This window comes from Mytilus californianus, unplaced genomic scaffold, assembly GCF_021869535.1.
Source record: "Mytilus californianus isolate M0D057914Y unplaced genomic scaffold, xbMytCali1.0.p SCAF_15, whole genome shotgun sequence".
NCBI lineage: Eukaryota > Metazoa > Mollusca > Bivalvia > Mytilida > Mytilidae > Mytilus > Mytilus californianus.
In genome coordinates, this window is record NW_026262637.1 from 15,347,037 (window position 1) to 15,371,093 (window position 24,057).

General features: G+C 32.6%; 2 protein-coding genes across 2 annotated transcripts in view; one reads left to right on the forward strand and one right to left on the reverse strand.

The window, feature by feature from the left end:
• Window positions 1–1,601: 1,601 nt before the first annotated feature.
• On the reverse strand, window positions 1,602–11,601 carry LOC127725499 (uncharacterized). The gene is made up of 4 exons (XM_052232512.1): window positions 10,360–11,601; window positions 9,297–9,680; window positions 4,799–5,131; window positions 1,602–2,498 (listed from the first exon to the last, which is right to left on the reverse strand). Exons 1-4 carry the CDS (start codon window positions 10,408–10,410, stop codon window positions 2,322–2,324), a joined length of 945 nt encoding a protein of 314 aa, XP_052088472.1. The 5' UTR covers window positions 10,411–11,601; the 3' UTR covers window positions 1,602–2,321.
• Window positions 11,602–19,521: 7,920 nt separating this feature from the next.
• The window catches only part of LOC127725985 (uncharacterized), a 44,114-nt gene continuing 39,578 nt past the window's right edge, over window positions 19,522–24,057 (forward strand). The window contains exon 1 of the mRNA XM_052233284.1: window positions 19,522–19,549. Coding sequence (XP_052089244.1) covers window positions 19,522–19,549 — 28 coding nt within the window. The remainder of the gene's footprint in view (window positions 19,550–24,057) is intronic.

A 24,057-nucleotide genomic window follows, 5' to 3' on the forward strand; every position in this document is an offset into this window, starting at 1 on the left:
CATAAAAATGAGGTCAAGGTCAGACAATTACTGCTAAACAAATATGTAGACCTTCAAAACCATTCCATTAACCGGATATAATATGATATAATGACTTCTTCGTATCTCAAAACTAGACTAAACCACAAAATATTAACTTCTATCAGTTGAACATGAAAATGAGGTCATGGTCAACACTATAGTAGAACATGCAGTACACCTTACAATAATTCCATATACTGTACTAAATATATGGACTTGGCCAATGCAAACTAACTAGTTCACTGATCCATGAAATGAGGTAATGTGAAAACTGTCTTTACAGGCACAAGGATTTTCCAAGAAACCACAAATACATCTTATAATTCACAATAATAGAAAAAATAACATCCAATGAACAACTTTCTTTCAAAAAATCACTGAACTATTTAAAATGAGGAAAATGAACAACAGACTGAAAGTTCATAACATAAAGCATCTATAGTATATATGAAGGATCCAGGTCTTATAAGTAATCAACTGATTTATTTGGGTAAAACACAATTAAGGGGACAGTTACTTGTGGTCAAAAATAAAAGTTAACAATAAAAAAAATCATTTGTTAACCTAAATACATGAAATTTGGTTAGTGGGAAAAACAATGAGTTGTTGTTTAAATTATCCTTTGTAAACAGTAAGGTAAGTGCTGGTTACAGACACTACTTGTAAATATAACCTCTTAATACTTATGTATTTTAAATTATCTATCATACCTGTTGAGCCTAACTTATAATGATTCTTATACAACTAATTAACAAAATACAAAACCAACTGGAAGTACTGTGATCAGAGCTCACAAAATTATACCCCCGTTCCTTGTAATGTTTATGTCTTGGTATTGGAAACCCAAAATATCAATTTGACAAAAAATCAAATAGGAGGTGCACAATTGCTGATTAAAATCTCAGTTTCATTAAATTATGATTAGGGGTTTAGGGGGAGTTGCAGATACAAAATGAGTATCCCAATTATAAGGCAATGGAAAAGTCCACGTTTTTAAAATAAAAACTCAAAAAATTATTTTGAACAAAAAAAAATAGGAGGTGCACAATAGCATTATATCATAAAGAATCTGAGAAAGTTTTATTAAATTATAATAAGTGGTTTAGGAGAAGTTGCACAGATACAACATGGGTACTCCCTATTTCATGTATGTTTAGTCCATGTTTTTGAAATGGAAACACCCAAAATGATTTTGAACAAAAACAAAATAGGTGCACAATGGCATTATATCATAAAGAATCTGAAAAAGTTTCTTTCATTCTGATAAGTGGTTTAAAGGAAGAGTTGCGGAAACAAAGAGAAACACATTGTACGGGACAGACGAAGGGACAAAGGAAGGGACAAGACAAACAGAAGGACGGACTTCCCCATTACTATATACCTCTGCTGTACAAAGCAGGGGTATAAAAATCACAGAGAAAAAAAACATGGTTCACATTTTACAATGTAACACCCCTATCTTGCAAAGTAAAAAAAATAGGAATGTTATAATAACTGCACAGCTCTTAAAATGAGAGATTATATACATGTAATCCATCAAACCATCAGGATTTTACCTTTTAATCATGGGAATTTAAATCACTGTTTGAAAATGGATCTCTTACAAAATGAACTCTTAAAAGTAAATCACTTCAAGAATCATTTTTCAAAGGTAAAATATCAAATTAGTGTATTTTTCTATTAATGTTTACATTTTTAACACCAAAATGCTGCTGGATTATAAATGAATTTATGTAATTAAAGTTATTTCAATGAAAACAAACAAGACATATTGACATTGACAGGACAAATTAAGTAATTTCAAATCTGAAGTAAAACTTTAAACATATCTAAACAGAAGAAGTGCTGTTCACTTCAGGAATGATTAAAAAATGAATTTCTGAAAAGACAAATCTTTAAAATACACTTTTTTACAAGAATTCGGATGGTTATGGACACTACACACTGACTACAATTTCCGACAATTTTCTATTAACATAAATTTTGTGATTAAAAGAATAGTCCCCGAATAGTCATTAATACTGAATTTCGTGAAAAGGAAGTTTTTTTAACATTTCACATACCTAAATTGTAGATGAAGTAAAAATAAGTAATTTTTTACCTTAATATACTTCAGTTCATTAAATAACATTATTTAATGCTTTTTCACACTTTGAAAAGAAAAAAAAACATTTGCTTACATCTTTCTACCTCATTCTTTGAACCAGCATATATATTTGTCTAATACTTGCAAACATAATATCATTTTACATTTACACTCCTATTACAAAAAAGTACAATCTATCAACATGAATAACAACTTATAGAAACATGGAACACACTTTGTCAATTTCCCCCCTACAGGATGGACAGTTTTGCCCCATATTTTCAACTTGCAATGCACAGACAAGACAAAATGTGTGACCACAAGGTGACAGGTAAGCATCCCTTTCCCGGTCCACACAGATCTGACAGCGTCTGTCATATGAGAATGTAACCTGAAAAAAAAATACCAAAGCTAAAATATAACATCATTAATCAGCAAGCAAAATTTGTGTATACTTTACTTGATCTGAATAATATAATTTTATTATAATTGATAGATTTCCAAATGTAGTTAAGGCAGGAGAGTGTTGCATGTTCCATGGTATCTCACTCAAGATGTCATATATAGTTTTAATATTAAATGGATGTTGTTTGTCATTTGTTGTTATCAATAGAAACCAATATATCCAGGCAGCGGCCTTTCACAAAGGATTCAACTCAATTAAATCTGCATCAGTCGTACGAAAATATTAAAGTTTATTTTGTAGAGCATGTATATATACTACATCTGTACATGTGCAATCTTAAAGTCATATGAAACGAGTTGTTGAAAAAAAAAGTTGAACATGTTTTTTTAAACTAAATAGTTAACCTTTATCCATATACTTCTTTTAGTGAAAACTCTTGTGTTTTATTGTAAAACTTTATGAAATGTACGGCTTCTGAATTATTTACTTCCAGCAAGTAATTAATCTGATATTCAACGAATGCTTTTCCGTATGCATGATATTCCTCTTAAACAATGTGAAAGCCGTTACTGCGCAAGTACAATATTAAAATTAAATTAAAAATAAACCAACATTCATTGGAAATTAAGACATATTTTTTGATCGATGATGAAAGAAATCTTTTTATACACAAATTTGTTTTAAAACAGTTTTATAAGGTTGATTAACAAACAAAAACACGCAGAAAATATTTTAAAAATGGATTAATCAACACAGCTCAATTGTCACACTTATTAACCACATGCTTTCAGTGCACACTTTTGTCGATTGTTTATCAATATAAACGTGTCAGAGAACATCGCAAGTTCGTCACTAAGTTTAATTAGGAAAGATGGTTTCCATATAAAATCAACAAACGCATTATTTTGTTTGTAAATTACACATTACACTCAATATAAAAAGTGAAAATATATTACAAAGGTCTTAGTTAAGTATATGTGCATGTATTGGATGAATAATTTAGGGAACATAATTTTTTCCATCAACTCTTTTCATATGACTTTAAGATATATATGTCAAATCTGTTGATATTTAGACAACTAAAAGTTCTAAATGAAATAAGTCTATCAATTTAATATAATTTTTTTTTATTAAAATCAATATTTCTCTTCAGAACTTGACAAACCTGAGGCTTGGACAAGAGTTGAGAAATATCATATAATGTATTTAATTGTGTAGTGTTTTTTATGTTGGTTATACTTCATTTACTATTATATCGTCAGGGTATCATTGGATGATAATCAAGTCACCTCTTTTAAGCTTATAATTCTTGAGAATAATTCACAGCTATCAATTAATAACAAGAGTGGACACAGATGAGTGTGGATAGTGAATATTGCATAAAACTGTGAGCCAACTCACTAAGGATACCCCATCCCATTATGGCATTTTTACTACACTACGGTACATTCAAGCTTGATACATGCAGCTTTAAATTTGGATTGTGATTAAATAGTTAACACAACAGAAGTTTCTGACACAAAAGGAATGTGTAACTACTATTTATGACTTTAAATAAAAGAAAATTTAAAATTAATAATAATTAGAGTTATCTCTCTTTGCATATTTTATGTCAGTGTGTAGAAACCAGAAAAATATAACTACATCTATTTAAAGCAAGTTAATTATCTTCCTTTAAATATTTCAGACCAAGAATATCTTCCTTTATGCACATTCTCTGGTCATGTACTGGAACTGTGTAACGTTTAATTAATATTACTCCAGTCATTTAGGAGGAGTTGTGCTTAATGCCAAATATTGGATATTTAAACTAAGTGATTTCAATTATCTCCCTTGAAAAAAATCTGACCAGAAATATCCTCCTTCATGCACGTTTACAGGTTGTGTACAACAACTGTGTAAAGTTTCATCAATATTGATTTATCTGTTTAGGAGTAGTTGCGCTTACAAGACTTGTTGCCATTTATTGCTATATTTAATTCAGTAGATTCAATTATCTCCCTTGAAATAATTCCTACCAGAAATATTTTCCTTCATGCACATCCTTATATCATGTACTACAACTGTGTGAAGATTCATCAATATTGGTCCATTCATTAAGGAGTAGTTGCGCTTACAAGACATATACAGACAGACAGACGGACAGGGTGATTCCTATAAACCCCCCAAAACTTTTGTTTTTTGGGGAGTGTATAAAAATATAGAAACATGTGCCAAAGTTTTTTAAAAAAGGTTAAAGAGTTAAATGATAAAATGCTTAGCTTGTTCCTATATAGAAAACTTACTGTAGGTGTATCAGCATGAAATACAATAGGTTTGTTTGTATCAGTAGCACCTATTGGTGTTCCACCAAAAGCTCCTATTGATGTTCCTAGTGTGGGTGTTCCTAGTGTGGGTGTTCCTAGTGTAGGTGTTCTACTAGAAACAATTGCCTGAGGAGTTGCAATGTTCGGTGTTCCTAGTGTTGATGATCTAAAAGGAACATTCATGGCTGGAGATGTCATAGGCTTTCCAACTCCTAGTATTATTTCAGGCTCTGGTGGGGACATGTTTCCGGGAAATCCTAAACTTTCCAATTCATCAGAATCGGAATCGGTTATGGCAAGCATGTCATGTATCTGTAAAAACAAATGCACAATGTTTACGTGATTTGATAAATTTTAAATAGGCTGATAATCAACTACAGTAACTTATTAATATGCCAATATTACCAATCCTTTGATTTACAAAATGCAGCATGATACATCAAAATGATCAGCCCAAAATGTCCAGGCAGGAATTGACACACACAAAATAGCTGATTAACTTTTTTTTATAATGAATAAGCTTTATTGAAATAACTAGATATCAGTGAAATGGGAGCCATCACAGTGGGCCCCGCTGTCCATAACAAACACAATCTTTACCATAGGACATGGGATTCCCAAATGTAAGTCTTTTTACCTTGACCTTTGACCTACAAAGTTGAACATACATTATGACACACCCTCTGGTGTTGGTCAATATACATGTGAAGTATAAACTTTGAAATCATAACGGTTCGCGAGATATGGAGCGAACATGATCTTTCCCATAGGACATCGGGTTCTATACTAACACTTAAGTTTTTGTCCTTGACCTTTGACCTACAAAGTTGAACATACATTATGATACACTCTCTGGTGTTGGTCAATATACATATTATGGCATATAGCGTTTGCATATTCGAGGTTAGGCCTTGCTAATGCTTCAAACGACGTAATAATGTAAATGACGAACAATATTGGTCCCAGTACACTGCCCTGAGGGATGCTGCTTGTCACCTGTTTGAATTCTGAGTAGCTGCTGTTTACCCGTACTTGTTGTTTTCTACCACTTAAGAATGCTGTTGCCCATGGTGAAGTATAAACTTTGAAATCATAACGGTTCTTGAGAAATGGAGCAGACAGGATCTTTCCCACAGGACATGGGGTTCTATACTAAAACCTAAGTTTTTGACCTTGACCTTTGACCTACAAAGTTGAACATACATTATGACACACCCTCTGGTGTTGGTCAATATACATGTGAAGCTTAAACTTTGAAATCATAACGGTTTTCAAGATATGGAGCAGACAAGATTTTGTTACGGACAGACTGACGGACAGACGGACGGACAGACTGATCACTATAGGGCGACCCACCTTTGGCAGGGCCCTAATAAGCAACAACATGTATGTAAATAAAGGTATTCAGAATAGAATAACATAATTATTCATGTGGTACACATGAATGGAATTTGGGGGCGAAAAGAAAGTTAAATTAAGAAGAAATAATAAATAATGTAAGGATTAAGAATTATAAGGATTAAACACATTTTTTTTATAGGTTATTTATGTGTAAACTGGGTCGCTTACTCACAAACTTATCATAAAAGTCCTTCAGACTTTACTTCAGTTTGTGAGTTAACAGACCGAGTTTACACATCAATTACCTCTAGAAACAAGAGGCTCTCAAGAGCCTGAGTCGCTCACCTGTAATTTTTTGCTTAAATCTTTCATCAATGATTATTTTTGGTGTTTATCTTTATCTATAACAATATTCTAGACAATAACCTAAAACTGCAAAATTTCCTTTAAACATGTTAAATCATCAATAAGCTGCAAAAACTGCATTTGACCTTATGTTCTTCTTTTAGACATGGCAGCCATGTTTGTCGATGAACAAAACTTCAGATATAATTCATTAACTCAATAACCTGAGAAACATTTAGTGAAAGTTTCAAAGTATTTGGCCAAGTAGTTTCAGAGCGGCTGCAGAAGATTTTCAAATGTTAGCAAATATGATTGTGTTGATGACACAATTGTGTAAAATTGTCTTTAAAGGGCAATAACTCCTTAAGGGGTCAATTAACAATTTTGGTCATTTGACTTATTTGCAGATCTTACTTTGCTGAACATTTTTGCCATTTACACTTTCTCTCTATCTATCATAATATTCAAGATAATAATCTAAAACTGCAAAATTTCCTTAAAATTACCATTTTAGTGGCAGCAACCCAGCAATGGATTGTCCAATTATTTCTGAAAATTTCAGTGGTGATATATCTTGACCTAATGAACATTTTAACCCATGTCAAGATTTGTTCTAATTAAATGCTTCAGTTTCTAAGATATGGGCCAAAATCTGCATTTGCCCCTATGTTCTATTTATAGCTATGGCAGCCATGTTTGTAAATGGATCAAAACTTTGTATACAGTTAAAGTTTCAAAGTATTTGGCCAAGTAGTCTGCATCAGAGCAGAAGATTTTTAAATGTTAGCAAACATGATGACAAAATTGTGTAAAATTGTTTTTAAAGGGTAATAACTCTTTAAGGGGTCAATTGACAATTTTGGTCATTCGAACTTTTTTGTAGATCTTACTTTGTTTAACATTTTTGCTACTTACACTTTCTGTCTATCTATTATAATATTCATGATAATAACCTTAAACTGAAAATTTTCCTAAAAATTACCATTTTAGTGGCAGCAACCCAACAATGGATTGTCCAATTGGTCTGAGAATTTCAGGGGTGATAGATTTTGACCTATTGAACATTTTTACCAATGTGTCAGATTTGCTCTAAATGCTATAGTTTTTGAGATATAGGCCAAAATCTGCATTTGACCCCCATGTTCTATTTATAGCTATGGCGGCCATGTTTGTCAATGGATCAAAACTATGGATACAGTTTATAAACTAGATACCCTAAGGAACATTATGTTAAAGTTTGGAAGTATTTGGCCCAGTGGTTTCAGAGGAGAAGATCTTTGAAATAGTTTACGACGACGACGGACAACGGACGACGACGGACGCCAAGTGATGACATAAGCTCACATGGGCCAGCTGAGCTAAAAATGAATTTAATCCTATATTACACCAAATCTTCTTTTTTATATTTGACCAAATGTTAAGTGTATTATCTATAGATTCCAAAGCTGGCTTGTAATTCAGCTTAACCATTCTATCAAGGTCAACTGAAAAAGTAATTCCAAGAAGTTGAAATGTACCCATTTCAATCCCCACTTAACACAAATTTGATTTTGACTGTTTTTTACTACCTATCCAAATAACATTTGTTTTTTCTATATTAATTTTTAGTCCTGAGATTTCAGCATGAAATTGGAGATCACAAAGAGATGCATAGAGCGACTCAGAAGAGCTGTCTACAATCAAAGAAGTATCGTCTGCATACTGAGACAATTTAAATTCTGTATCATCTATAGTAATGCCCTTTATCTCCTAATTGTTTCTCACCAATTTGCCTAATATTTCAGCACACAGTAAGAAAATATAAGGAGATAAAGGATCCCTTTGTCTTAAACAACCTCGCTCTACAAAAAAAAATGTCTGACAGACAACAGTTTTGAGTTACTGCAGCTGTTATATTATTATAAAAAGTTTTAACCCAGGATATAACGGAATCCCCAAAATTAAAATATTTTAATGTATCATAAAGAAAAGACAAAGAGATTTAACTTAATGTCATATCAATGTAATAATAATTATAATACCTTAGACATGTCAGTATGTATTGTAATTGGGGTACGCATTTTGTATCCGCAACTCCTCCTAAACCACTCAAATCATAATTTAATGAAACTGTCTGAGATTCTAAATCATATAATGCCATTGTGCACCTCCTATTTGGTTTTTGGTCAATTTGATCTTTGGGGTTTTCAATACAAAACCTGATCTTTGCAAGGAGCTGAGTATATTTTTGTGAGCTCTGAACACAGTACCTCTAGTTTTAAAAGGAGTAGTTGCACTTACATTAGACATTTGGACAGAGGGATGGACAGGATACTTCCTATTATTATCCTCCTACACCAAATTTATTATAATGACTGAATTTAGAAGTCTCCACTTCATATTTAACTGTATTAAATTTACTAGAAATAATTCAGGCTTAAGTATACACCTAATATATATAGCTTAAGATGAGAGGCAGGGGTATAATTAAATGCTTGGCTTGGAGGGACTTGACACTTACTGTAACAAGTTGAATACTTAATGCTGGGAAATAGGTGCACTCAAAATTGATGTAAAGACACACTATACTGACACTATAATCTATCAAATACTGGTACAAAACAACAATAATATCATATTCAAATTTGCTGAAAGGATTCATATTGGACATGTTGTACTGGGACAGTACTATGTTACGTAGTAAGCTATAAGGATATTTTAGGTTTACTTATTGATAATACCATTCTAAATAGACATGATTAAATAATTATAATCAACATTTTTTTTATAAACAAAGCTAATAGATACACACCTTTTCCTTAGACAACAGGTAAATCCTTGCTTCTGAAGTTTTACGTTCGTTGTAGAATTGTAACGCTGAAAAATTTTCTCTGTTTATTGTTTCAGTGAAAGATCCAAAGCTCAGTGTCATTTTATGTAAAGACCCTTTCTTGCTTCTGCCACAGGGGTAATATTTATCTGTAAGCTTCTCTATTACCTCCTCATATGTTGCATTATATTTAACAACTATAATTTGGCTCCCACAATCAGTTAGTTTGAGTTTTTTTGAATTGGATTTTACTTGCTTATACACGTTGGAAGCAAATGAGTAATGCTTCCACCCACAATGAAATTTTAAGTTACTGCGTTGAGTGCTACTAGTGCTGTTCACCTCCCTATCAAGTGTTGCAGGTTCCTGAAAGAACAGATTTAAAATATTGTTATGTACAATATGAATGACCCTTCTGCTATAAAAGGAGTATGGTCGCGAAGGCCTTAATTTAGCTCACAAAACAAAAATAACTTTGTAATTTCATATGTAACAACAATTATAATTCACAATCTGAAATATGCAAATCAAGATATTATTAACCTTTTTCTGTCTCAAGGTTGGTAATAGGCTCTGAACAGCCTCTGAAGCTCACCTAAATCTACTATGGTTGGAATTATGCATATCAAGCCAAAAAGTGCATTTTACACATGCAGGGCTACATTCTGTTTTTAGCCATGGTGGCCAATGTTTTTTAAGTAACAGTTAAATCACAAACTTTATACTTGATACCCTAGGGATCATGCAGCTGAAGATTGGTTGAGATTGGTTCTGTAGTTTCAGAGAAGATCTTTAAAATGGTTTACACCAAATGGAGGGACAAATGACGATTTTTTTGTATGGCTTTAGGGACAATGTGAGAGACCTTAATGAAAAAAGAACTATAAAACTGTACAATAATCTTACTTTCAAGACATTATTATCATGAATACAAGATGCAACAAATTGTGTGAACTTAAAAGAAAAAGAAAACTGGATATTCAACTCATCCAAGTCCTCATTTACCAGAGATAAAAAAACAAATTAACAGAAATTTAATACTTACTAGTTTCCTTTTTTTAACTTTTTCACGTAATTTATCAATCATCGCAATCATCTTTTCCTCTGAAAAAAATTAACAAATAAAAGGCTTTCACAGACATCAAACAGATTTTTTTACAATTATTTTTATAATGCAAGTTTTTCTACATTTCAAGGATCATTAAACTCCTCAAACATGTCAAACAAATACAAAAGTGGAAAATTGTTAAAATTTAATTTGTCCTCAGTTTGTCACATTAGTTACAACAGATCAATATTTAAAAAGCTTTGGTTGAACTGTTTGTGAGTATGATTAAGAAATAATTCATGCAAGCCATAGATTTGTTGTATAATTTACACATGGCCTGGCCGGCCAGGCCATGTGTAAATAGGACAAAAATGTATCTTAAATACTGAAGCGACGAAAAAGTGGCTGTTATATTTGAAGTATTTTTTTCGACCAATCAAAAATCCAAGCATAAACTTTTTGTAGGATACCCTAAGGTACAATCTTACTTAGTTTCATTTGATTTTGAATGGTCGTTTCAGAGAAGAAGATTTTTAGATCTATAATAACATCAAAAATAGCGAAAAATGTCAAAAAAGACAATAACTCAAACATCAGTCGACAGATTTTCACGAAAATCTGCACAAAGGTAGCTCTCATCATGCTTAACACTTTGAAATTGCCAGAATTTATCTTAACCTAATAATTTTGAGATATTTGCAAAAAACTGTTGTTTCACCCCCTATGTTCTATTTTAAGTAACGGCGGCCATGTTTTTGACGGATCAAAAATCGAAGCATAAACTTTGTGCAGGATAACCTCAGGAACAATCATGCTAAGTTTCATCCAAATCCATTCAGTAGTTTCAGAGGAGAAGATGTTTGAAAAATTGTTAACGACGACGCCAGACGCCAGACGACAGACGACGACGACAACGACGGACGCCAAGTGATGGGAAAAGCTCACATTTCCTTTTAGGAAAGGTGAGCTAAAAAGAGGTTCCACTCTCCCAACCCCACATCAGACATTTGTTATGCTTTAAATTTTCTACAGAAATATTTTATACGCACCTCCGCCATTGCTTCTCCAGTTTGGTAATGAAAAAGGCGCCAAACATTGCATTGAGGCGAGTTACGGAACTTGTGTTAGTGTTTTTGGCTAAACAAACTCGAGTTCTACAACTCGTAATCGGGTTATAAAAACACACAAACTGGCAAAGAAAAACTCGCATAACGCGATCGAAATGAGTAACACGAGTTTGATATCGCACGAAGTTTAAAAAACAAACTCGTAACGTGTAATATATAACTTGTAATACTGCGTTTTAAGACACTAACGTGCGATTTTATAAGTCGGGTTGTTGAGAAGTAAGTCAGCAACTCGTTATATTTAACTCGTGAAACGGAGAAAATAACTCACAAAGACACGGCACATATACGCTTCCGTAGTTTGTTTCCTTATTTGATGTGGTCCTGTCATTCTTTGATGTGGTTATCCCATTACTTGATGAGGTAAAAACACGTGACCAATTCGGAAAAACCTGTTCTATTTTTAGTTAGATTTCCATGTTGTATGTGCCTTGGATGAGTGTGGCCATCCATCGAATTAGAGTTCAAATTAAAGTTCGGGTTACTGTTTGAGTTAAACTTTGAGTTAGTCTTCGATTTCGAATTCAAGTCATTATTAGAATTAAAGTTTTAGTTAGCATTGAGTTTCGAGTTGGACTTCGAGTTTGAGTCACATTTAACTGAGATAGAGTTCTAGTTACAACATTAAATTTGAGTCACCTTTTGAGGTAAAGTTTGAGTTAGATTCGAATTTAAGTCTCATTTAGATTTATCAAGATTTTGAGTTGAAATTCGAGCTATCTTATATGAGTTCGTAATTAAATTTTCTATCGCGGAACAAGGACTTTTGCTCGGTCTTCCGAAAAGAGGGCACCGGGGTATGCGTACAAAAGATAAACAATGTTACAGTATACAAAACGCAACATAGAAGTTGAAATAAAGCTAGATGTGGTGTGATTGACAATGAGACAACTATCCATAAGAGTTTAAATGCAGTGGATGTAAGAAATCATATATAGGCAACCGTACAGCCTTCAACACACCGTATAGTCAGCTACAAAAGGCCACCATGCAACATGTGAAAAAATTCAAACGAAAAAACAAACGGTCTTATTTATAAATAAACAATCTACAAAAAAAAAATGACATACATTTATACAACGACAACAATTGAACTTCATGCTCCTGACTTGGGGCAGGTACATAAAGAAATTGCACGTGGCGGAGTTTAACATGTATGTGAGCGCTCAATCCTAACCTTACTTCGGACTGTTACAGTTGTGTAACAGCACAACACGATAAAAAATGTAAACTAAACAAAGTGATGCCCCTGCACTCAACTCATTTAACCGCTTATACCCCAAAAATGACAAAAAAAAAGATCAATTATCTCCCAAAAGAGCAAAAGATAATAAAAATAAAAACCCTGACCACATGCACACCTTCAATATATGTACAAACAGACAGTAAAGAGAAAACTTCCTAGGATTCAAACTGTAGGAGGAGTTATGCGGAATAACTATATACTCATAATGGGACGGACAGACGGACGGACAGGGTAAAACAATATGCCCCCCCCCCTCACACACTTTCATTTGCGGTGGTTTACAGAACAGTTTCATTTGGCTGTTTCAATAGATCGGTATGACTGGGTAATATAAATCCATCGGGGTGATCTCGGATGCTCCAGAAAGGCACCCGTCGTGTACAAAAGTACAAACCCAGTGATTTGGTTTTATTTGGTAGTTTACATTCAAGGAAAAGATGACGGTTTTATGGTTACGACCACTGGAACATGTCCGTCATCACATTCGAAACAGATATTCCAAAAAGTTTATTTTTCAATTAGTGCGAGGTAGATCAGGGAATTCAATTGATTACAAATAAAAGATTGATATTCGTATAAGTTCAAATGATCATTTACGCTAAAAAAAATTCGGAGAATTCTTATTTTATAGTATTGATGCTTTGTCGCTTTGTCGCGAAGTCCGAGCCCCCCTCCCCCGTTTCCTTGTTACTTTAGTGTGAGTTGATTTGAAGTGTTTCATTTGTTAACAATAAAGTTCAAGTCTTTTGATTTGTGTCGAGCCTGCGACATCAATGTAGCGGCAGTGAGACACAACAAACCTATATTTCGTCGTCGATAGTGGCGTCGGCGTCTCCATCTCCATTTTTTTTCATTTCTATTAAGTTTAACCTTTCATTATACTTGTTACTAAACATGTATGCCATGTATATTACTTTAATAATATCATACTGGATTTGTTTACCTCGACTATTGTATCTGTATTTATATTGTATGTTTCTCTGTAAACTTGTATTTAGTTTTTAGAGAATAAAGTATCTATCTATCTATCTATAGATCGTTAGGTTTCTACTTTTTTTACATTTTTCATTTCGGGACCTTTTATAGCTTACTATAGGGTATGGGTTTTGCTCATTGTTGAAAACCATACAGTTTTGTTTTAGTTAAATAAAACCGAATTAAACTGTTTTGTAAACCTCCATGAAGTGTTTTAAAACTTGTATAGGAGTTATTCCTCAATTTCAAGAAAAAGCATTTTTTTTTGTTTTTTTTTTACCGATAAATGTATAGATAAATGTACAGCCGATCAACATGACGCTTTTACACTTACAGCAGCAATATCAGGCGAGACACAGGGTTCCGTGGAATATTTTACAAATTTATTACAAAAATAATGCTTCCGTTTGAGAACTTAGGATAAAAACAAGTGGTTTGGGGATATCACAATTATGTCCGAAATACTGTAAACTTTTAAATACTTTTTTTCTTATTATTGTCTGCCGTTCCCCTTTTTCATACCAAATAACTCTGAACAACCACTCGAACTTTAATTTGAACTTTAACTCAATGGATAGCGATACCCATCCAAAGCACATTAAACAAACGATATATTGAAATCTGTTTTAAAATAGAACATATTTTTTTCCGAATTGGTCACGTGGTTTTACCTCATCAAGTAATGGGATAACCACATCAAAGAATGACAGGACCACATCAAATAAGGAAACAAACACATCATGTAGTGTAAAATCGTCAAATTTTGAAACATCATTACGTAATGTTAAAACCATATAAAGAATAGGCAAATCATCATTACGAAATAACAAAACCACATCATGTAATGAAACAACTACATAACGTTAAGTCACATTCACATCAAGTAATGTTAAAACCACATTGACTAATGACACAACCACATTTAATAATGGTGAAACCACATCGAGTAATGACAAAGCCATATTGAGTAATGACAAAACTAAATCAAGTCAATACGAAACCATATCGTGTAATATCGAAATATCATTAAATAATGACTATTCCATATTGAGTTATATCAAAACATCATTACGTAATGTCAAAACCATATTAAGTAAAGACAAAATATCATCAAGTAATAATAAATAACACATAAAGTTATATCAGAGTTCCACATAAGACAGCTGTGGCGTTCCATAAAAATCCCCCCTATAGTGTCGTCAATGGTTTTCATTTAGGCTGAGTATGACATTGTTCCATACAAACAAAAAAAAAAAAGATTTTTAACTTGCATTAAAATACAGATATAAATCCGTCGTCTTTTTCCGTTGTAACTGACAAATTTGGGACAGAATTGAGCTTTTCATGAATGTTTACATCACTACCAACTTTTACGAATAAAATTGTTTAACGAACTTCAGCAGTCCTTTTTTGCCCCTGTCATTTCGGGGCCTTAAATGCGGTATTGACTTTGCTCATTGTTTAAAGTGGTACGGTGACCTATAATTTCTATGTCATTTGGTCTCTGGTAAAGAGTTGTCACATTGGCAATCAAATCACATATTCTTTTTTTATATTTGTATAAAACTTTGGACAGATTTCTCCAGTCTGCTTGTGATATAAAAATATTTTGGGCAAGATAAAAAAAATTGCAGTACAGAGATGTAGCTGTGGGTCTGTTGTTAACTGTGAAATCGAAAGAGGATACCAATTAGAGGGGCCATTCATAACCATAAGTAAAACTCAAGACTGATTGCGTGATGTTTCTTTATGCACCCTAAAATGTCAAAATGTAATAATATATTATAATTTTTATTGCTTACAAATTCTACTGTTGAAAAGATTTAAAAATAATAATACCATCTGGATGAAAGACATATGCAATTAGTTATATACTCATATATGATTTGAATTATGAACAATGAATTATTATCTTATAAACACACTTCAGTGCGGTGTTTCCTTTTTGTTTAAAAAGCATATGCATATGATAGTTGGCTTTGTGTAAAGTAAATCGATTCATAAAAAAACATTTCTATAAAAGTACAATCATTTCTTTTCAATTGATTTTATGATGCACACTTACAGAAATGACGGTAATTACCAGACAGCTATAGTTCTTCCTGTTGATAGGCCATTTTACCTCTTGAGATTCACAACGCTTTGTCAGAAAGTTTATGGTATGACAGTCCGGGAGGAAGTTTTCAAAATGGATACAGAAGATCACCATAACCATAATTCTGCTTCCGGTGCTCACGCTTACGGTAACTGGAACAGTCACGGTGATCCCACACTACATTTCTGCTATTACCAAACAAATTACTCTTCCGGTGGAATTTTCGGATAGATGGAAATAAAACTTAAAATTGACTGTGTTGTTGTAATTCGATTATTATTGCCATAGAGCAAAGTGAATGTAATCAACTCCTTCACAAAATGTTTAAATTTAGAATTTCATATTTTGATCTTGCATGTAAAAATACATAAGGAAATAAAATTTAAAAAAAGGGTAATCATTTCCGGTTCTTTTTTGGGAAACTTTGAAAAATGCATGTATCGTATTATTTTTTTTGCATTTTTTAATCATATTTACTCCTGTTTCCTAATTTTTGTTTTTTTTATCCTACTTTAATAATTTTTTCACAAATAATGACCTATTGAGGTGAATTTTCCGGTATATGCACATGTTGCAGTATGACGTCGAAATGACACGGGATAACGTTACAGAAAGGCATGCGATAATAACCGGAAGTAGTTGATATTCACCGGATGCAGTTGATTTAAACCGAAAGCACTTGATAACTAAAGTCATATCACACGAATAAGACAATTCTTCAAATTTCATGAATGAATATTTAAACAAATTAGTTTTATCAAGGGGTACAATTAAACCATTATTTTATATAAGCATATCTTAAATATAGATTCTACTACTGCATCGAGTGTGATACGATATTCATCCACTCGAGACAGTTAAATTTTCAAATTTAAAGCGCTAGGCTCGCCGAGCGTTTTAAATGTTTAAAATTTAACTGTCGAGAGTGGATAAATATTGCATTGCACGAGATTTGGTGGTGAAATCTGTTTCTCTAATGATTTTTAAATGATCTGCAGACAATCTAATCTTTCCCTTCGAACGACCTGCAAAATATGTTTTCTTTTTACATGACGTCATCAGGCATGGTCGCCTTTTTTCGCGACGTAACAATAGGAATTTCAGAGGAAAAAAAGGAAATGTGACGTCAGAATCGAATTTAGCCAATGAAGAACTGAGATCAAACGAACCACCCGTAGATTAAATAAAAATAATCAGCAGGACAGGAAAAGGATAAATCGAGTAAGAATTAGAGAAAATGATTTATCAACCCAGCGATATGATATCCATCACGGCAAACGACATGGTGTGGTTTTTATCATAAACTTAGAGTAAATAATACACATTTTGTACAGTTCCATTTTTTAGAAATTGAGCTAAACGGGCTAATATGAAAAAAAATTATCAACTGCTTCCGGCCTTTCCGATACGTTATCGCATGACATTCCGACTTTTCAAAACAGCGTTCATTATGTTTTGTTGCATTTTTTTCACGTCAATATAAAAATATATTATACTCTTATTTCAGTCCTCTGTTGAGGCATTTGGTAGAACAATTCCGTATTTCGGATGTATAAAATTCACTTTTTGAACTACTACTTGAATACAACTACAAAGGATCAAAATATATTAAACTGTTTTCCCCATTATTGAAGCATATGATAAAAAGATCAAAACATGTCATTTTTCATAACAGGTGTATTCAAAGGCGTAACTGTATACTATTCAATTGATTCGAAATAAGCTGTTACTTATACAATGTAATTGCTTACATCCAGTTCATTTAAGGAGAAGTAAAAAATTCAAGGAACTTATCTTTTTTATGTGCATTCTCAAATTGTTTTGATGTAGCGTTATCGAAAATGTGTTGACAACACTCATTGTTGTATGACGTATGATATATGACATTCACTCTCGGCCGTTGGCCTCTGTTAATGGCACACGGATAGCTTACACGTTTTGTACGATGTTGGTACGATATCCATGTTGCTATGGATTATTATTTAAAACAATGCTTTGATGCGACTGTCATACAAGTGAGAGGTTTAGCGCTATAAAACCAGGTTCAATCCACCATTTTCTACATTTGAAAATGCCTGTACCAAGTCAGGAATATGACAGTTGTTGTCCATTCGATTGATGTGTTTTATTATTTGATTTTGCCATTTGATTAGGGACTTTCCGTTTTGAATTTTCCTCGGAGTTCAGTATTTTTGTGTTTTTTACTTTTGACTTACCGGCTCGATAAAAATATTTTAATTTTTTAATCGAATTGAATGTAAAAGTTTTGAAAATGAAACAATTATTTTTTGTGTGCTCTCGGTAATAAAATTTACTCAGTACTCGGAGTAAAAAATGCGTGTTCGAAAAACCAAATCAAATAATTTTTGTTATATATCTAAGTCAGAGTACGATGGCAAAACTGTTTTTTAGTTTTTGGTGTCTATATATCGTATTTTGTCTTGTTTTAAAAGGGTCTGAAAATGTCAGAATTATTCAAGATTAGAATATATCGGGTTTGTGCATCGTGAAATTGGAAAAGCTGAGAGGAGGAACAATACTTCTAGTATAAAAAGTACTTTTAATTTATTCCTGGTTCATAATATTTTCTTGTCGCAAACATGAGTTAGTTTAGCTAGAAGCTGAAACATATTTTACCTTTTTTGCCGATCAAATAATTTAATTAATTGAAATGACGATATCTAAAGGTCCCTATCCAATATAACCTCATTTTCCAGTGGCAGTCCAAATTTCCCCGACCATCATCCTGGATGGCCTCGATTATGACAAGACCTACCTATTGTATTTATTGTTAACTTGTTCTCGTCCTGAACATGCATGAAATATTTGCCACTGGACGTTAAGCAACCGACAATCAATCAATATCTATAGGGATGAAGTTTCCATGATACTGTATGGGGTCAAAATGCAATGGTTTGGAAAAGCGTTGCTCTGTCTTGTCTACTATATCTTTTATAGAGTAAAGGGAGCTATTTTCAGCGGAAGGAATCTATTACAAATATAAATGGGTAAGATCGATCTTTAATTGGACTTAACAGAGGTAGTTGTACAAAGACCGATATTTTTTCAAGTGTAAACAATGACATTGATCGCATTCAATTCAGTGATATATTCACAAATGAAAACATATCTACATATATAAAAAGCTGGTATGAGTGCCAATGAGACAACTCTCAATCCAAGTCACAAGATATAAAAAGATAACAATTATAGGTCAAAGTTCTGCCTTCAACACGGAGCCTTGGCTAACACCGAACAGCAAGCTATAAAGTGCCTCAGAATGACCGTGTAAAACAATTCCAACAAGAAAACCAATAGTCAAATCTACATAAAAAATGAGAAAGGAGAGACACCTATGAACCACATCAACAAACGACAACCACTGAAAAACAGGCTCCTGTCTTGGGACTGGTGCATAACAATGCAGCGGGTTTAAACGTTTAGACCGTCGTTAACCTCAACCCTAACCTAAGACAGTAGTTTAACATTACAACATAAAAAGAAACACTGTGAAATATCAATCGAAATGACTTAACTCGACCAAAAAGACATTTAATCAAAAACAAGTAAATGTACGCTGAACGAATAAGGTTGATCTATGCAACAATATAAATACAATATTCAAACATAGGTGTCTATAGAACACAGACATTATAGGTAGTAATACAAAAAGATGTATGAAGATTGTTGATAAGACAACTCTAACCTCGTACAAAATGGCATTAAATAATACAACGTACACAGGTAAATTTTAAAATAATAATTGTGTTGCTATGAGTACGGAGGTAAATGAGGGGCAAAAGTTACCAGAGGGACATTCAGACTCACAAATCGAATCTAAACTGACAACGCTATGGCTAAAAAAGAAAAAGACAAACAAGTAAACATTTTTTAAAATATTCAATAAATTTGTTGTTCAGAGTACGAGCAATGGAATCAAAATTTATCGTCAAACTAAATACTTATCAAATGGTACATATAAAAAAAAAGTTTAACGAGATTGAACAGCAAATAAGTAAAGACTGAGTTACAGAAATGCATTACAAATTATGTCAACAGGTCAAATTAACACGAAAGTACGATTTGAGAGTACATGTAATAACTGAAAGCTAGTTAAAAGAAAAAAACAATTAAGAATAAAAAATCATGAATCATAGACTAAAATCAAATAAAACACACCCCAGTAGTGTTTTAACGCCATGAACAGTAAAAGAAGACATGACTTGTGCAATGCCAAATAAAGTATCGACAGGTAGTAGGATCGTTAGGACTTAACAGTTAAGAAATATATATAATATAAATGAAGTAATCTTAAATTAGAATATTAAAGTCATATGAAACGAGTGACTGGTGAAAAATAATGTTTATCCAGTTCTTGAACCAATGCATGTATATATCTAGCTTCGTTTCGTGTGTACAAAATGTATTTTAGTCTAGACGCCATTTCATTAACTATCGAGTTGACCTCCGACGACCTCTGATGACCATATAAGCGATATAAACATAAATATAAATATAAATAGATATAGAAATCGTATAATTAGAGTTTTCTTGGTCTGTTTAATTTCATTTTATAGATTAAAATATATGTTAATCATCGTTTTTACCTGTATACGAACGATTTTTTGTGGATCGAATCAGTCAATCAAATGATTTACCTTTGTTTCACTTTCAATATTGACATTATTTTCCTTTGAATAACTTTACATGCACTATTCATGCGTTATCCATCTCTAGCTATGGGATTAAATTGAAGTTCACATGAATACGGATAGGATTCAATGAGGTCGAATTAATTACTTGCAAGTGAATAATTCATCATCAATGTTTCTTAGCTTATTTTGACAAAATTGAACCATACTGGCTGCTAAAAGTGAATTATATTTCACTATTTCACTTTCATTAATGATAGAACAAAAAAAAAATCTTAATTTAAATTTTGTATATATCTCGTAGCTAGTGTCCCTTTAAATAGCTTCCTTGTCAGCAGCAACCCGCTATCAAGGAAATCATGAAAGAAAATGCAAGCTCTGAAATATCTTATCAACTGGTGGATATACAATCCATATACAGGCACTGCTAGAATTTTGTTAATAGAAATGAAAAGTTTGAAATTGGAAAGCCGAAACACTCTCCTTTGTCGTAAAGTTAACCGACCCTAATTGTCAATTTCAAGATTTACGTCATTAAAGCCAACAGTAGTATACCGATGTTTAAAGGTCATAAATCTATGGAGAGAAAACAAATCCTGGTTACAAACTAAAACCGAGAGAAACACATCAACTAAAAGAGGAAAACAAATGAACATTAGGAACACTGAAGTAAAAAAACCCGCTAACATACATAGAAACAAACTATTTGATAACAACGGCCACATTCCTGACATGGAACAGGACATTTTAAGAAAAAATGGTGGGTAGAACCTGGTTTGATGGCTTGCTAAAACCTCCCGCTTTCTGACAATGTTATAAAATATCAAGATATGAGGCAGATTTGCTGTATCTATTGTATCCTTTATTTCAAGTTCGATTGGAATGGTGCGTTGACTATAGTTAACAAATGTTGAATTATTTAGTGAGAGGACATCATCTGTATAATAGCAGAAAAAACCGGAAAATGCTAGAAACTTTGTATTCTTCTTATGAAACTTCACATAGATAAAGGAACAAGTCTGCAAGAAACGGAGCATTACTGGTTTCCATGTGAATGCCGAATGTTTTCGTCGAAAATTGCTGCCTCCAAATATATATAAAAAATATATAAAAGAAATTAAGCACCTTGATAATGTCAGTTTCAGAAGAATCGGAGAGATATTTTATATGGCACAATTTATAATCTTTAAGAAAAGTTACTTGTATCTAAGTTTTTGACTTGCTTAATTGGCAAAAATCATACTCACAGTAACTCCGAGTAGGTCACAGTAGTTAATTTATCGAGTTTGTTTTAAATTCTGTAACATCCGATTTCCCCAAAAATAAATCATGAACAGTTATTATTTGGTCCCTGCACGTGTCGAAAATTGTAATATTCTTAATTTCTATTTAGAGTATAACTGAACTGATTTTATTGGTCTATAAATAGGCAGATATATTCAAAACTGAAAGATTAAAATAAACGTTTCACAAGTCGTGTTATAATTATAACTATCTTCTGAACCATAGCTCTTATAGTCCTTGTGATCATTTTTGTTCAGTTAGTGGCGCGGATCAATGTTCTAACAGCTTAAAACTGGTGTTGGGATTGCTGCAAATAGGTTTCTTACGGAATTCGAACTTTCGTTGAATTCTTTTCTAGAAATATTGGACTTAAACAGTGAAGATAAAGTAAAGCAGTGAAATATTTAAACGCAATATCCGCCTGCAAGTTTCAATGCAGTACTAACATCTGATGTAATGCTTTCTACAATATTCCATTGGATTCTTGTAACAAGTTTATACTTAATTACTCATTCAGATATATTGATGATGTTATTTCCATTAGCAACCCAAACTTTTCTGATGGGTTCCATTAATGTATCCTCCAGAACTAAGAATTAAAGAAACAACAGACACGGCTTCCTCCGTCTCTTTTTCAAACTTACATCTCTAACTTGTAGTCATCTCACTACTAGAATCTATGACAAACGATGCAGTCGGGTTGTTGTCTCTTTGACACATTCCCCATTCCATTCTCAATTTTATTATCTATATTGAAATTATAAATTTCCCTCACTTTAACAGTGATATGCCAACTACACCTGCATAGGGAATATACATGTTCAAACTAATTCGCTACTACTAAGACTTCATAAAACCATAAAACGTCTCCAGTGTCTGCATACAGATTCAACAGCTTTAAAGACGGTGTTATGTAGAGAGATGTTTGTAGAATTTCAGGATTTCAAAGTTTCTATGTTTTCATTTTAGATCCAGTTATCACAATTCCGATAACTTGGCCACATGGTACATTTGGCCTATATCATCTTAAAAGTGGATGTCCTACAACGGCATATATAGTATCAAAGCATGTCCAATTGACATAGTTTTTTTGTTTATTGCAATTAAAAAATGACCTAAAAGAGTTTGAACATATATATTCACATTCTGACTTTTTAAATGCCCATTTAATTAGGTGTGTGAATTTTTTCTTAATGAGAATGTGAGGCAATGTGGTATATAGGGTAGAAAAATCAAAATTTGAACAGATTCAAAATCACCAATATATGCATGCAATTTATCAAGTACTTCCAACGAGTTCTTGACACTCCAAAAGTAATTAATTCCACTATTTTCGAAGGCCTTATTTGAACAATTTATTATCAGGTTTTTGATTGTACCAAGTGTACTGGTAAGAAGAATAGACAATTTAGTAGTGGAACAATGGCTTGAAGACGAAATGAATCTATATTTGTAAGGTGTTTTGTGTAGCTTCGGAAGCCAATACATAGTTGGGACTTTCATTGTATTTGGTTCTGTTTGTATAGCGGTAGCTAAAAGTTTATGTTTGTTACAGATGTCGTTTTCTGAAAATGGAGTCAGTTGGAATGTTGGTGAATTGGTGATTTCTTTTTTCAGAACCTCAATGTAAAATTTACGTCAAACAATAATAATATTATTAGCAGCTTTATCGGCCGGGACAAAAACAAATTCCTTGGCTAGTTCTTTTAGTTTATGTTTGATACGAGAAATAGGTTTATTGTGGTTATTGTTAAGAGTAAAATGTTCTTTAAAATGTTGAATACGTATATCAACTATGTTCATTACTGATTTAAAAAAAGAGTCCAAAGATTTTTTGTCAGCTTTTTCCCGTTTTATCCATTTCAAACAGTAAGTATGGAGTGAGTCGTGGATGATATTACGACACTCATTCCAATTAATAATTGACGGGGGACGATATTTAGGTCCTTTACTGAGGAATGATTTTAACTCTCGGTCTTGAACGATGTTAAGATCTCCTGTTATAACATGGGAAATGGGTCCATAAATGTATTCGGAATTACTGCAATTACATGAAGTAGGTGTATTTTCACTGATATTAACATCTTTACACAATTGGCTATAATTAAACACAAATTTCCGGGTAGATTTCTTGTAAATATAACAAATAAGAGGGAGCTCAGTATTATCAAAATATCCCGGAATTTGTTCTTTAACAGAATGGTCGTTAAAAATACCGGCAATATTTACAAAATCAAAACCTTTATTGACATACTTTATTTTAATAAACTGTTTTTTATGATCTTCAGGGCGATCAATTTTGGGAAACAGTTTAGA

What these genes read in the sequence shown, in the direction of transcription:
- LOC127725499 (XM_052232512.1), bottom strand. Translation starts at nt 10,410, where the DNA reads ATGATTGCGATGATTGATAAATTACGTGAAAAAGTTAAAAAAAGGAAA. An exon ending in AAGTTAAAAAAAGGAAACTA is followed by an intron (nt 9,681 to 10,359) that starts GTAAGTATTAAA and finishes CTGTTCTTTCAG; the next exon opens with GAACCTGCAACACTTGATAG. An exon ending in TTCATGCTGATACACCTACA is followed by an intron (nt 2,499 to 4,798) that starts GTAAGTTTTCTA and finishes TTTTTTTTTCAG; the next exon opens with GTTACATTCTCATATGACAG.